Consider the following 16,724-nt stretch of genomic DNA (forward strand, 5'->3'; position numbering starts at 1 on the left):
AAGACAAAGACGGCCGAGCGTGGGAATGGCCACCCACCCCCTCGTGTACCACGTCAGCCTCCAAAGTAGCTCGCTAACATTATCTTCCCTAACATACTGTTAAAGGCTACGTGGGGGATGTTTGTCGTTGTATAACACTGCGAATAATTGCATTACTTGTTATTAAATTGCATAATGCACGGGCATAATATGACTTTGAAAACCCCCCGCCCACCTCCTACGCATTCCATAAGTAGTGACTAATCCCATATCTGCATTTCCCATAAATATGCTAAATTCCTCTTTATATGCAAATTCATTTGTCAAGGCGCTCTTCCCCCTCCAACCCAGCTTAAATATACGCTGCCAAGCTTGGTGGTGTTCATTCAGACGCTGTCTTTTCGACAGACCTGTTCTTTACTTTATGACGGCTGCTTGCGTTGCGGCCGAAACGTCGTGAGAATTATTTTATGTTTTATTTTTATTATTTTATTATTTCCCTTCTACGTGACCTTACCGAAAGAACCACGAAGATTAAATTACTCGTTCGCATCGTGAAAATATTGCAACTGCAAACCCACGAGACGTAACCCCGAATGTATTTTGAGCAACAACAAAAAGTTCGCCCTCCATGTCAAGTAAAAATTACTTCCCGTCAGTAATAAAATAAATCAAGCGGATCACAAGCTTGCGGTGAAGGGTAATGCCATGTTCACTTTTGCCAAGCGCAGAAGAACGACTCTCACTTGTCAACGGATGAACATTCACCAAGCGAGGCTCATTGCATCTCAGCGTCTCTCAAAATAGATTCTGTTCAATGTGCCTTCTTTCTCTCGGCTTAATGAAATTTCAGACATTATTGATTTGCATCTATCTTTTTTATTTCACGCAAATTTGTTTTAAATATTTATAAGTGTTATTATGATTATTATTCAGAGGCTTTTGTCAACACAATTTCTGGATGAAGTACCACACCCGTGCCATATCGGTCGGTCACGGGGGATGTTTGACCATACTTCACCACGCTGGTTGGTGCACATATCACTCATCGACTGATGTTCGCTCACGAATCGAACTCAAGCCACCAGGTTCGGAGCAGCGGCGTGCTCAACACTGCGTCACCTCGAATTTACTCAATTCACTTTGCTAGTTGGCTTTTTTATGAGCATCTACTTTAGCATCACTTCAATAGGATAGATGTGACTTAATATTTTAATATTGGCCCTACACGCAATTATTTATTCCCCTGTTTTATCGCAATTAACGTTTGGAAGATATTCAAAATCTGTTGGCAAGTGGAAAATGTTTTATCAAGACATTTAATACAAATGAAACTTCGGTCCAAATACATTTTATTACCAACATTTACAATTGTTTCAAAATTTACATTGATTAACAACTGTTACGGATTTTTTGTTTTGCTTTACATATATATAAGCAACTGCTTAGGGCAGTGAATCACCATAAAAGTAGAGAATTAAATATTTAACACGTGGTCAATTCATAACACAGCTATGCCTGATGATATAATGCAAGCGAACTGCATTTGTAAACACTCATTATGAATGTGATTAATCCATGAATGAAGCTTTAATAAAAACATAAAATGCAAGGATTCAGCACGTTCAAATTCATTACTTTTTAATTCCAATTTGATGAATGCTTGCGGACATTACAGATATATATCACGGCACACAATGTCCTCAGGAATATGCCAGTTATATACACACACAAACCAATAAGCAGAGTCTCTTAACCAGACCTGGTTAATAAAATGGGAGAAATCAAGTGAATCTGCGGCCACATGAGCATTGTGTTGGCACTCACCTCGTGGGGAAATTCCACATTGCCACGCGATATCCCGTTGTAGACTTCCCACAAAGTTGCTACGCAATTTACCGATCTCAGAAGGATGATAAAGAAGCAAGTCGATCGCGTCTCGCGACCAGTGGTAGGGCATTTGTGACGACTGCACTGTGGCAGAGTGAAGTGGAGCATGTCTGCTGTTTGGTTATTTCGGTAAAGTCACGTGGGTATAAAATATAACATGAATTAAATCACGACGTTTCGATTGCAACACGAGCAATCATCATCAGGTGGGAAAACTACAGCAAGAATTTCTTTTTTTTTACGTGACTTTACCGAAAGAACCAAAGAGTATGGATCCCTGCAGTCACGAAAACTTCAAATATAGATTGTCTGCTGTTGTTAGCCCACTTGCGCTACGAACCCAGTGACCTGAGTTTGATTCCCGGCTATAGCTAACAGCAATGAGCGAATTGTATATTTGATCTGTTCCCCTAGGCTTCCCGTTCACCGACTCGCACTGACCGGCTTGGTTAAGTATGGTACAAAAAAACAACCCTTACCGTGACCGACAGAGCGTGTAAAACACATTCCTGCGGAGGGAGCTGGTAGGAACGTTGGGTTGCTTGGTCAATGGCCAGGGTCAACGGCGCCGTGGTGTTTTCCGCAAATATGCCCGACTGTGAGGGCGGGCACAAGCCGGCGTGAGTAGGTTAAACGTTGAGTTTTATAAGGGCACCACGGGGTGACCAGACCCACCCCTCCCACCCCCACCCAAGCCCCAAACTCCCCACCAAGCCCCTCCCCACCCTCCCCACCCAGCCCCTCCCCACCCTCCCCACCCAGCCCCTCCACACCCTCCCCTCTCCACCCAGCCTCACCCCTCCCATTTTTGAATGCACGACGAACGGACGGACACAATAATCCCCTCTGGGCTGGTGGAACCAGTTGGTTCCTACCAGTATTACAGTAAGTAATATACGGTGCTCAGAGTATTAGGCGTCCCAACGGACTTTGATAGCAACTGTGTAAATGCGATTGGGTTGGTCTCCAAACATTTAGACACAACTCTTTATTCAAAGCAATATTCAATATGACGGTGTGGAATGTCGCCGGTGTCAACGTGAGAAAGGCGAGCAATAGAATGCATACATTTGTGCCAGATGGCTTCCTGGAGCTTGCATTGTCCTTTTAAGCAGTGACGTGTAAAAAAGAAAGGGCGTAGTTTTTTTTCTCACGACGCGTGTGTGTGTTGTTTTTTGTGTATCTGTGTCACTCAAGCGTGTGTAATGTTGTGGATTAGAATGGCGCATTTGGTTTAAATTAAAACATCTCACCCAAGACATAAATAAATAGAAAATATGTGAGTGGTTTTATTTTAAATAAACACTGTGCAAATACCGGTCTCCATGTTTTATGTATACGTTATACACTATACCAGTAAAATACGTCATGATTAAAAATTTGTAGCATTTTCAAACACGCGCAATAAAATAGACACGGGAGTAGCAAACAGCAATGCTCAAGAATATTCATAAAATAATGCCGCGGTTTCATTCCCAAGGACTTCGTGTCGTTGATTGACAGCTTGTGTGTGTGTTGACGTGTGGTACTAGTGAGGAGCGGTGGTGTAGCGGTTAGCATGCTGCACTACGAACCTGGCGACCCGGGTTCGATTCCCGCTCACGGCCAACACCAGTGACGATTATCTGAACCGGTCCCGGGCCTCCCCTAGATCTACTCAGCCTCAAATGAGTACCTGGTGCGATGTGTAAACATCGCCACTAGGGAGACAAAGGCGGCCGGGCGTGGTGTTGGCCACCCACCCCCTCGTGTGCCGTGCCGGCCTTCATAGGTGCTCGCTAACAGCACTTGCCCCAACAGTCTGTTAAGGCTATACGGGGGATCTTTGTGGTACTCCTACCGGCTTCCCAGATGTCTGGCCAGCGTGAAAGAGTAGGCCAATAATAACTTCCAGAGGGAGCTCCAGAGAGCCTCCCCCCCCCCTAGTTCTGACAGCAGTGACCTGAGCAGGCGATTGCAGCCAAGGTACAGCAGGAGTCACGAATATCAAGAGTCATGCACCTTGCGAAAGCGAGTTTTATCAGTGCGGTTTCACATTTATCCGTCTGCAATATGCCGCGAAAACCATTCCCATCGCACATTCCGGCCTCTTTACTAGCATTGAGGCCCATCTCTCATAACGGAGATAGCGCCCAGTGCCTCTGTTGTTGTTTGACTCTGGCTTTATTTTCAGCCACGGATAGAATTTTTATTCACAACGCCGAATCCCAAAAGCAAGCCCCTGACTCAAGAAAGAAAAAAAACTTCTGCAGTGGTGGGGGACACTGCGTGACAAGAGATTTATGCCGATCTACATAAGCATTGTGGATGACCGTATTTATTTGCTGCCTGTTGGTATTGTAAGATGAAATTAATCCAAGTGTGTGCCGGCATGATGTTACAGCCAGCTAGCAGACGGTACTTTAAGTTAAGACCAAAACATTGCATTTTTTAAGTGCACTCAATATCAGAAATACATTTTTCAATGTCACTTGTTGGTACATGAAGCATTGTATTTGAGGGTAAGCCTGATGTTCAATTGATGCAACCTTTTTGATGTAAAGCTTTCGTGACTGCAGGGATTCATATTCTTGGTTCTTTCGGTAAAGTCACGTAGAAGGGAAATAATAAAATAATAAAAATAAAACATAATAAAATTTCGATTTAAAGCTTTCGTGACTGCAGGGATTCATATTCTTGGTTCTTTCGGTAAAGTCACGTAGAAGGGAAATAATAAAACAATACAAATATAAAACAATAACAATTCTCACGACGTTTCGACTGTAACACAAGCAATCATCCTCAGGTGGATTTCACACCTGTCGTGAGAATTTTTATTGTTTTATATTTTTAGTATTTTATTATTTCCCTTCTACGTGACTTTACCGAAAGAACCAAGAATATGATGCAACCGTATTTAATTTGTGCGGAATAATTTGTGCGACTCTTCATCAACAATTATGCAAAATTATTTTGCTTGTGTCTGAGATGTATTTAATTAAACGTAATCATCCCTCTGTCAGGTGTGAGGCAGAGATGCTGGCAAACATCAAAGTCAGGAGTTAATATTTGATTCACATTCCAACAATTTGTTTACTGCAGGCTGGAGCAAAGTGCCACTATTTTAAGCATAAAAATTCTGCAGTAAGTTAGCCAGACCTCGAAAAAAAAATTCAAATTAAATATCTCACAATCGGCTGTGTAGTCATGCATATGTTCACACACATGCACATAACACTGCATTTTCAGTGCAACTCTGCAGCCTCCTAAAATTATACTGTGCATTGTATAGTGTGAAATATAACACATATTACTCCTTCACCTGTCGATGACTTTTTTTTATCCAAATACACATTGGCTGCATTCCAACATTTCACACATGCACATGCATTAACACGTACAGCGATCCCCAGCAAATGTTCTTTTCGGTTTACCATAATAACTTTAAAATAATGTCCATAATAATAGTAATAGGGGCAATGAATCGTTTTACGGGAAATAAAAACAAACATATCCAAGAGCAGCACAATGGATTCCCCTTCTGAGACATCTAAACGTACCGTTGCACCTAGCAAGGAGAAATATAACATCTGTAAATAACCACCAAAATCACCGTTTGTTAAACAAATATTTGAGGCACGGCACATATTTCTTTTTTAGTTTAAAGGACACAGGGTTGCGTTCGTGGGATCTGCAGAACCTTGTGGCTAGATTGGGGTGGTTGTCTGTGATGGAATGTCTTCATTTTGAATGATGGACTGAACGGTGGACGTGGCTAGAAGACACTGTAACTCTCGTAAAAAAAAAATGTTCCAGGATGAATGAAACTCAAGTCCACAGTTGTGCCGCGACAGCGAATGGGCTCTTACCCTGATTGAAATTGTACAAATTAATGAAAGGATTTCGTTTGCTGCCCAGCAACTTGGAAACACAAAGCAGAACCAAAACCAAAAAGTACTATCTTCTTGGTTCTTTCGGTAAAGTCACGTAGAATAGAAATAATAAAATTAAAAAAATTAAACTCTGTCTACTCGACAGACCTGCTCTCCACCTGATGACGGCTGCTTGCGTTGTGGCCGAAACGTCGTGAGAATAATTTTATTATGTTTATTTGTATTATTTTATTATTTCCATTCTACGTGACTTTACCGAAAGAACCAAGAAGATGAATCCCTGCAGTCACGAAAGCCTTAAATCGAAACAAAAAGTAGTATTTCAAATATGAAAACGTATCTGCCCAAGGAGATACCTTTCAGCTTCCATACCGTTAATAAAATACTTCCGAGGACAAAACACACGTTGGAAGGCGGTGGTTACGTAATCCATGTTGCTCACATGCTTCTCGTCGGAAAATAATTTATTTTATTGTTGTCTCTACAACGCTGCATTCTGACCCACTGCCCTTTTGGTGTCATCATCTTTTACGTGCGTTTTGTACAGCGCTTTGAGATGCGGATGCATTGACGTGTGAATGCAAATATTTAACCTCAACCTATGTTAACAATGTCCATGACACTTATCTGTCAAAGTGCACATGGTATACAGAGCAATGTTTGTAATCTGCAAAGCTATTACTAGTGACTCCTATTATCCGTGGGAGTTTTACGGTCGAAACCCCTATTATATATGATCCTAGTCTTCTCATTGTCTGCGATTCTCCAAGGATTTCTTTCCCCATGGGTAGTGGAGTCATTTCGTGAATTACCTCATGGGACAATAAGATCTGCGATGTTCATGCCCCACGTCACCAGATAGTTTTACCGTAATGGGTGAGTTCCTTTTTGTAGATTGAGAATGTTACATTCATATCATTCTTCAAAAATGCACCATTGCAGCACAAGAAAGTATGCCAAGAGGCAGACAGTGACCGGTACGGTAGAAACCAACAACAACACGTGAAAGCCAAACACACTGGCTTCACCGAGCCCAGTAACACAATATAATATATATTTAATATAATGAATTGTAACTTTTTTGCAAGTGTATGCATCCTACAAAGTTGTCTGCTTGCACTAAATCAAATCTTGTAATGTTACGCTTAGTTTAAATCAGGGATGGGGAACCTTTTTTCTGCCAAGGGCCATTTGGATATTTATAACATCATTCGCAGGCCATGAAAAATAATCAACTTAAAAATGTGCTTGTTATATTTGTTCAAACATTTAATTAACTCGCCCCTAATGTGATGGCTGGAACTGCTTCTCTTTGGCGAGGCGTGTGATGTTAGCTGGTTTTGATGATGTTGCTGCTACTCGGAATTGCTTTTCCAGGTTTGCTCCTAGATTTATTGAATTTCGAGTCCCGCCTGCGGTTGCCTTGGCAGGGCCACACCAAATGATTTCTCGGGCCTTATACGGCCCGCGGGCCGGACGTTCCCCACCCCTGGTTTAAATGTACTGCATGTACTGCATTGAACGTAAAACCTGTAGCATATGGATGATATGCACTGATACTTAAATAAGACATTTTTATTTTAGTAGTTCACGTTGGCATTGCAGACTCTATTAAATAATTGCTGTTATTGGCCACCAATAGCTGGTGATTCTAAATACCCCTTCGACGTATAAATACCTTCAAAAGTGTATTTCTAAGTCAGCAAAAAGGGGAAATTATGAGCATAGGATCACTCGTCCCATCATGCATTGCATCTCACGTGAAACCAACCAAAATGGACGTGTCAACGCAAAACAGCCTTGCTTTAACCAAATATTTAATACGAGCTCAAAAAGCCTGTCCAGACAAAAGTTTTCAATGAATATAATAATTAACCCGATTTGATTACTTTACAATCTGTATCTACGATCTGACACGAACAGCGACTCCAAAAATTTGTATTTTTCCACACAAAAAACCTAAAATTGTTGACGACTTGATTCAACTTCTTATATTTAAAGACGTACCCATCGGAAACCGCTCAATTTAAAGATCCCGTTTTTTATTAGAACAAAACATTAATAACTTCATACTCTGTGAGGGGAAGCTCATATTTGACCGTTTTCGAATTATTCGGGATTTGAACGTCATAAAATTCGTATATTTTTTCTTTCAAAACCGCTTTAATCCGAAATATCTCGAAAGCAATAAAATATGAAACAATGGTTCTCCTTTTGATTTGATTTGCTGTTTAAGGCTCTATCAAATGAAAACACCGCAATCTTATATTTTGAACGGTTTCTGAATGACATCAGGCACATTTTTATGGGGCACCTAAAATCGAGATTGGGGGCCTGAAAATTAAAAATCTCCGTTTTTCAGATGTTTCCTGTTGTTTGTGTCCTTAAAGCTACGTACAAAATTTCAGCTTTCTACATTGTTGGGAAGTGCCTAAGAGGTTTTCAAACATACACACATGCAGATTAAGGTCTTTACTTAAATAGATATAATCTCGCTTCTCTGAAATACAGGCATCGGTACTCCTAATCCCTCTGAGTATGAGTTTACTGGATATATGCATGGGGGAAAATGACAAGCGAACCATGATATTTTTCCACTTTTGTACGAGCCTGGTTAAATCACTCAGTGCTATTAGATAGAATGGAACCGTAGTAATAAATTACATGCACATTTATTACACTTCATCTAATCTCACCCTCCCACCTGGTTGCTCAATTACAATACCGCCCCCCCCCCCAGCGGATATATGCCGAGTGGCCTGACCAAATATTTGGGGCATTTAAAAGGCCGTTCCTTAAAAACCCATTCTCTTTCTTCCCTGAATGAAACCCGTCCCTGCCAACATGAGATTTCACACGACAGACGCTGCGAAAACTTCAGACAGGCCCCGTACAACACTTTGCTGCCTCTTGAGCATTAAATTAGCTACAGAATATATTTTTCGATACTTATCGCTGTTGAAAAACGGATGCATATATTGATGGCCATTTTCACATCGATGGTTACTTTTTTTTTCCAGCCTTAAAATTTGTAATGGCCTATGAGAGAGCAGCCATTAACGAACCGGTGTAGATGAAGCATAGACGGTACCGTCTTTTTGCTGTGGCCTGATCTCACGCCGTATGGATAGACCGTCCACAGAGAGTTGCACTTACCCTTGCTAATGATTCAATCAGATGCTGCGTGACATATCCAGTTAATAATGAAACATGATGGCATCCACTAAAATTTTTGATGGGAAATTTTTCGTGAAAAAATAACAATAGCCAAACCAATAGAATGCAATGAATACGTTCATCTGCAGATTGGCTATTTTTAATGCCTATTTGGATAAACATATGCCTGCTTGGCTAGAGAGCATTCCCTTTGCGCCAGAATGGTGTGATAAGGATCGATAATGTTGTTGAGTGCTAGATTAATCAGCTTTTGTCGAGTGGAAATTAAAAAGGAGTATTAAAAAAACCCCAATGGATTCTGTTGCTCTGCAATGTGTTTCAGGTTGTATACAACGTCTTTGCTCGGCTGCTTCGGGAAATGAATTCCCAGCACGCGGAGCGAGACGTCGGACATCGTGTCGAAACAACACGCGGTACGACCCGAAAACGCGTCGGAGGGAGCTGCCCATCACAACCGTAAACACCGAAGCCGTGGCAACTTATCTTGTCAGAACATTCATCATCGTCGTCACCTCCTTTACTTAAAATACACTCCCATATATATATATGTTTATAAAAATCACATTTCGCCAACGCATCTTCTACCAAACCATCCTACGGCAGCAATCGCCCTCCCAATTTCACAGTTGAACTTCCATATATATATTTATTTACATCATTGAATACAGTTCTTCTTGTATGAACATCAATGCAGGTATCCCTCAAGATTTACAAACGTTCGTTTGATGAAATTTCGCACTTGACAAACTGTGGACACCATTGGAACCTCATTTGCCAGTAAAAATATGATAATTGGTTTTTTACCCTTCTATCTGGCAACAAACCTGACACCTTTTTACAAGGAGTCATGTTTGCATAGACCACAATACCTGCAGTCATAATGCGCCTTTTGGCGTCATCTGGTCCAACCCATGTGAGACTAGGCTCTAAGGAAAGCTGTCTCGGGTGTGAACCAATCAACTTCAAGGACAGTGCACATTATCAGAGCTATGTTTTTTGTTTGCATTATGACTGCAGGTATTGTGGTCTATGCAAACATGACTCCTTGTAAAAAGGTGTCAGTTTTGCTGCCAGATAGAAGGGTAAAAAAATAATTATCATATTTTTACTGGCAAATGAGGTTCCCATAGTGTCGATGCTTGCCCCGAGCTCTCAAACTCTGATGGTGCATTGTCTTTGAGTTGTGCGCCTTTTGGCGTCATCTGGTCCAACCCATGTGAGACTAGGCTCTAAGGAAAGCTGTCTCGGGTGTGGACCAATCAACTTCAAGGACAGTGCACATTATCAGAGTTATGTTCTTTTGTTTGCATTATGACTGCAGGTATTGTGGTCTATGCAAACATGACTCCTTGTAAAAAAGGTGTCAGTTTTGCTGCCAGATAGAAGGGTAAAAAAACAATTATGAAACTGTGGACACTTTTCGATCGACGCAATCGAATTTCCGCGTGAACGAAATTCCACACGGCGCGTGCCGTGACATAAAACAAGGAGCACCTGGGAGGCTGCATCGTCCATCCGCGACAGCGTCGTAACGCCTCGCACCACCTTCCCATTCTAGATTTGAAGCTGTCGTGACTGCAATGATTCATATTCTTAGGTTTTTTCGGTAAAGTTACGTAGGTAAAACATTAAAAAGTAAAATAAAATAAAATAAAAATCACGACGTTTCGGAGGCAACACAAGCTTCCGTCTTCAGGTGGTACCGTCACAGCCACGACAGCTGTATTAAGTACTTGTCGTGGCTGTGACGGTACCACCTGAAGACGGAAGCTTGTGTTGCCTCCGAAACGTCGTGATTTTTATTTTATTTTACTTATTAATGTTTTTACCTACGTGACTTTACAGAAAAAACCTAAGAATATGAACCACCTTCCCAGTCAATTCCAAAATGCAGATCTGTTGATGCTTTCCCCGAAAGGTTAATTATTTTAGTTTGAAATGAATTATCATTCAATAGTTTTCATATGTGTGTTCTTTGTTGTTAATCAGTGTACTGTGGAAAGTGATATAGGTGTTTATTTTAGGTTAGGAAGAAGAGTTGGAATGACTTTCCGAAACGCATCCCTAATTTTAAGCATGATATGAATGGGAAAAGCCATTCCGATTTACGAAATTTCGTTTAACGCCGTGTTTATTGAAGAACGCATCCCTTTAGCAAAACGAGGGATGCCTGTAATGACAGACTGCAACATATATATATAAACACTCTAACGTGGAAAATTTGCAAAAACTAAATTGCAGTGTATATTGCACTGAAAATTACCACACTAATGAAGGCAGCCTAACGTTCAGATTTCAAATTTGTATTTGTACTGGAGGAATAAGCTATAAAGCTCTTTTTTTTTTACACAGAAGTACAGCAGGGTCGGGTCAGAAAGTTCTACAAAGTCGCTTAGTGATGCCGCAACACAGAAAATCAGCTCGACGAGATAGAGCCAGGGAGGGAGGGCTCCAAGGGAACGGGGCAGGGCGGCGAGTCAGCAACTTGCAAACTTAGATGATGAACACCGCACGCACCGGGGGCAAGCGAGCGAGCGTGCGTGCCGCGCGCGTGCGTGCCGCGCGCGTGCTGGCTACAGGGTGGTGGTGTGCGACGTGCACATGCCGTTGCCGAACACCGTGTGCAACGGCGCCGCCGCGCAGTTATCCGCGGCGGCCACGGGGGTCACCCCCACCGTGCTGGAGTTCCCGCTGGCGGTGCCGCCCACGTCCGCGCGCGCCCTACCGCCGCCCCCTCCCTGTTCCGTGCTGCTCCCGGCCAGGCGGGCGGCCATGAGCGCCGCCGTGGCTGCGTTCGCCCCGGGGTTGCTGCTGCTGTTGTTGTTTTGTTGCCGGTGGTGGTGCGCGCCCCCCCCCGCCGCCGGCTGCGCGGGCAGCTGCTGCCCTCCCAGCGGGCGGCTGCGTGGCGCCGTGGCGCGGTAGTCCATGGGCTCCTCGGCCGTGCCTTCCACCCAGCGCAGGCACAGGATGCGCTGGAAGAGCCTCTTGAAGTTGTCCGACAGGAAGCCGTAGAGGATGGGGTTGGCGCAGCTGTTGGCGTAGCTGAGGATGACGAAGAAGTTGGTGAGGCGCGGGTCGAGGGCGCGGCTGAACACGTTGACGAGCTGCATGATGTAGAAGGGCATCCAGCAGACGACGAACACCGCCACCACCATCATGACCATGCGGGTGATCTTGAGCTCGGAGCGCCGCCGCTGCTGCCAGCCCGCCTTGAGGGCGACGACGCGCATCTTGACGATGATGAGCAGGTAGCAGAGGCAGATGGCCACCACGGGCACGAGGAAGCCCACCATGAACGTGTAGACGACGAACGCCGACGACCACGTCTCGTTGGGCCAGATGAGGTTGCATATCACGAGGTCCTCGCGGATGAAGTCCGTGTCGGCGTAGATGATGATGGGCATGATGACGGTCAGTGAGAAGACCCACACGCCGAGGTTGATCAGCTTGGCCACGGTGGGTCGCCTGCAATAATCGTTGGACACGAGAAGGACAACGTCAGACTGCGGTGAAGCGAACGTGCTTCCAGTCAGGGAAATCCATCGACCACATTGCACTCCACCAGCCCGCCACCCATAGCCACTGGCGGAGCCAGTGGGGGGGGGTGGGGTGGCACGTGCCCCCCCCCCTCCAATGATCCGATCGAAATCCCTCATTTCGATCGGATCATTGGGATTTATTCGTAATAAATCGGCATTTTGCAACCCCCACTGCCACTGTGTAGCATATTATTACGTGTCAGGGACTCTATGAGATGATAGGACAATAGTTTGCCCCCCTACCTGAAAATCCTGACTTCGCCATTGCCCACAGCCAACCACCATCACGCGCGCAGTCGGATTGCCACTTGCCCTGGGCGTCCCAAGAATCATCCTCTTTCTGAGAACTTTTCTCAGAACATCTGTAAGTCCCGGTTTGTTTTTGTCAGTGATGAAATAACACACCACTCCCGTCAATGCATTTACTCGTAAGGTAATTCTCGCTCTTGGTGTTGTGCGATATTTCCCTTCGCGTGACGCGTCCCAGCTTTTTTGTTGTTGTACCGCGGGAGGTGGCAATTCTCGCTATCACTCACCTCCACCAGCCAAAATCCACCCTCAAATAGAATTCACAGCACCCCTCCAACACACCCCATTAGCAGGACTCCCCTCCCTATCGCTCACCCGGCCCCAGCCCACTGTCACTCAGATGTCTCACACGCAAAAAACGAACCATTCATTTCTCATGTAATTCTTCCCAGCACCGTGTTGCTCATGTTTAATAAATAAAGTGGTACAAAGTCAGGGCAATCCTTGGCGTCTGTGGTCACGGTTGTTTCTATTGAACATGTCATCCATTTCATTATCACCTTTTTGCACACGGAGCAATGTGCGGTTCTTTTCTCAGTAAAAAAAAAATACTCCTGTGCCTGCTAATGCATGCGGTAATGGGTGAGCAATTCCCACTCGGCGGATGGGTATGTTTAGTGGGTCAACGCACAAGACATTGTGTGATAACCAAATCACAGCTCTGAAAGGCACTCAGCAGGTGATAATGCATCATTAAGGCGCTTCCACACTACGCTCGTAATCGAGGTTTGTTTTTCTGCCATCGGCTCGAATATTTTACGTACAACAGGGCTTCAATAATCCACGGGGCTGCAGGAAGCCGCTGATCACTGGCGGTTAACGAATCCTTCCTGGACTCCCCAGGACCGTTGATCCAGAAACACTCGAAAAAAAATGTCACGGACATCGAGACCCGCTTACGGGAGCAGCCCATTCCCATCGCAATCCGCGGTGCACCGACTGCATCGGCTGCGTCCGCGGATTAACCTGCGAGCCGCGCCAAACCTCTTTGTTAATTCGCAAAATAAATATTTGTTTTGGGTTCAACGGAGGCGGCCAGCTCCTTCCTCAAAATCCACAGCGCACCGCGGTGGATGGGAAACCGCGATGAGCTACAGGAGCGGGGAGCTACAGGGAAAACGCGGAGGTAGGAGGTTGTTTTTTTTTTATCCTTTATATTAAGTTCACTTGCTTGCTTGCTTGCGCGCTTACGCCCGTGCAAATCTTTCGGTCGTTTTTTAACCCACTTCCCGTGATCCAATCGAGCTGACATTTTGCACACAGACTTGTTGTGCGTGACAATTTATTTTCGTGAAAAAATTTTTCCATAACTTTACACTTTTAAGGAAAAAAAAATTATATTTAATTACCAATTGCTTAATGGTGGCAGGCAATCATCTGACCCATAGGTGGCAGCCATCTCAAGCCAGAGGACGAGAGGACTCTAGCCGCCACGCATATAAAGGATTTATAGTGAAAAACTTTGTTTTTACGGGTTAATTTTTCTTAGCTGTGCTCCTGCAGCTCAGCGTTAGCCGTGCCCAACTTCTCTGAATGTCAGTTTGCGATCCGCAATGCATCATTTATTTAGACTAGCTGTGCCAACGTAATTCCTTGAGTAAATCCATAATAAAGGTTTTTTTGGGTTAGATCACGTAAATATAAATGTGTCGTTATACCCACCACCACCCAGCACAGCCAATTAGTAAGGTTTGTTTCGTAAACAAAACATGCCAATTCATTACGAGAACAGCACACCGGCGTGTTGGAGAGTAAACCCACAACATTTACAATTCGAGTGCGACGTTTTGCCAGTCATTACAAGCAGCATCATCAGGCGACAGCCAGATTTATGGAGACATGCTCCTGTTTCATTCTTAAATAGAGGGATACGTGTGATGACACATTTATATTTACGTGATCTAACCCATAAAAACCTCTATGACATTACCTACTATAATCACCCAGAAATGTCTGTCCGTCCCGCGTGTGACGTCACTCCACATGACGCCACCCCCCCCCGTGACGTCACTCCACATGAAACCCACCCCCCTCATTAATATTCATGAGTGGGTGGATTTTTACACTAACGCAGAGGAAGGTCGAGCTGAATGAAATAATTTATTACTCAAAGTCACTTATGACGTTTCTTTACAGAAAGTGACCGTACAAAATAAATATACGCAGCACAGTGCTACATCCGTGCGTGACGTCACTGCAAAAGAGCCCCCCCCCCTTCATTAATATTAATGTCCGCGTGGAAATTGACACTAACGCGCAAGAAGGTCGCGCACTCCACATGCCGCACACCTCCCCTCATTAATAATCATGAGCGGGTGACGTCACTCCACATGCTGCACCCCTCCCCAATAACCATGAGGGGGTGACGTCACTCCACATGCTGCACCCCTTCACAATAACCATTAGCGGGTGACGTCACTCCACATGGGCCAACCCCCCCCCCCCCCCATCATGAATAATCATGAGCTGAACAATTTTTCCATTGAATATTTCAGATTTGCTGCAATATTACACCCGTCCTTGGACGGGTAAAAAAGCTAGTGTATAATATTAGCCGCGAAAGCCTACGTGTTAAACAGAAAAGAAATTAACATTTATTTAGACTCCGATATCAAGTTTTTAAAAATGCAACAAAATTTTGTTGTTTTGAACCATCACCCACATGGTAAACTTGTGCCATTTGGGTCTTAGGAAAACATTGCCACCTCATTATCCGTGATTCTTTTTTGCTGATTACTTTAATCGCATGGCTAATTCCTCCTATATTCTGTGACGTACCCCACCAAATTATTGGGACAGACCTCTGCGGTGCAATATCCATGGTGCCTCCATGTTCACGGTGGATTATCGAAGACTAGCTATTCACATTTTTTGAAGACCTTTAACTTTCGCGTTCCCCATTGCAGAAGTTGACACCATGCATTCATTTCAGGTACCTAGGTGTGGCCGAATAAATAAATGTATGAGCTGGAATGAAACTTTAGAATGCCAAGAATTGTCATGCAGTGCATTAGTCACGATGGCACTGTGAAATAAAATAAAAAAACACAAAAGAACAGTAAAAACCGCACAGAAATGTATGAACCGGCCTCAAGCTCAACTGAGGAAGAAACCGCATTAGACTATGCCAACCCACGTGAAATAATGGACAATTTAGCAGAACAAATGACTGCGTGCAAAATTGTTTCGGATAATATTTCTTGGGAGTTTCATTCTCATACAGCTATTTTCTGCCGAGTGGTCACATCTTGTTGGGCTTGACAGCTCGGTTGCTTTGCTTTGTTGTAACAAGCGGAAGGAGACTTCCAATGAGACGTTGTGAAGGAAACATGAAGAACAGCAAGAGTCGGTGCTCGCCCCCCCCCCCCCCCAAAGCAGACGGTGGTGAACGAGCCTTTAAAGATCCAATCTTCAAAGTTGGCATCGAAGTGCAATGCCCTCTGCGTAGCAACATTTTGTTCAAATGTTTTCATGTCAGAGGTGAAGCGCGAGAGACGACGTTCACACGGAGGCCAGTTTGCAGAGGAAAATCATGCAAATTGCCCTCGGGCGCATTGAAAGCAGAAGTGAATATCTACGCGGAGTAGCTTGCTTTCGTTAATAACCGCTCTGACAGCTACAGGCTTAGTGCGGCCTGGAAGCGTATTTTTAAACAACACATCTTACAATTCCTTCTAAAGGAAACACATACTACACTTATTAACTGATTACTAATCTATTATATAATTACAATACTCCCCCCCCCACCCTCCTCTGATCTCTGCACCTGATGGGTTCAGAGATGACGTTGTCCTGCTACTCGATTTAGGACCGGAAGCAGGTGGATTGCTTCACTCTTCTGGCAAATCGCCCGATGATGCTGGTTGTAATTACCAGCGAAACGTAATATTCAAATTGTAAATGTAGATTTACTCTCCAACACACCGGTGGGCTGAAGTAGTAACTAATTGGCGCGTTG

The 16,724-nt window shown here is 44.0% G+C and overlaps 1 protein-coding gene across 1 annotated transcript in view; it reads right to left on the reverse strand.

Moving 5' to 3' along the window:
- Positions 1 to 10,733: 10,733 nt before the first annotated feature.
- The window catches only part of LOC144727265 (somatostatin receptor type 1-like), a 32,209-nt gene continuing 26,218 nt past the window's right edge, over positions 10,734 to 16,724 (reverse strand). The window contains exon 2 of the mRNA XM_078605970.1: positions 10,734 to 12,383. Coding sequence (XP_078462096.1) covers positions 11,492 to 12,383 — 892 coding nt within the window. The 3' untranslated portion in view covers positions 10,734 to 11,491. The remainder of the gene's footprint in view (positions 12,384 to 16,724) is intronic.

The sequence above is a fragment of the Lampetra planeri genome, chromosome 25 (assembly GCF_965212315.1).
Source record: "Lampetra planeri chromosome 25, kcLamPlan1.2.h2, whole genome shotgun sequence".
NCBI classification, from domain to species: Eukaryota; Metazoa; Chordata; class Hyperoartia; order Petromyzontiformes; family Petromyzontidae; genus Lampetra; species Lampetra planeri.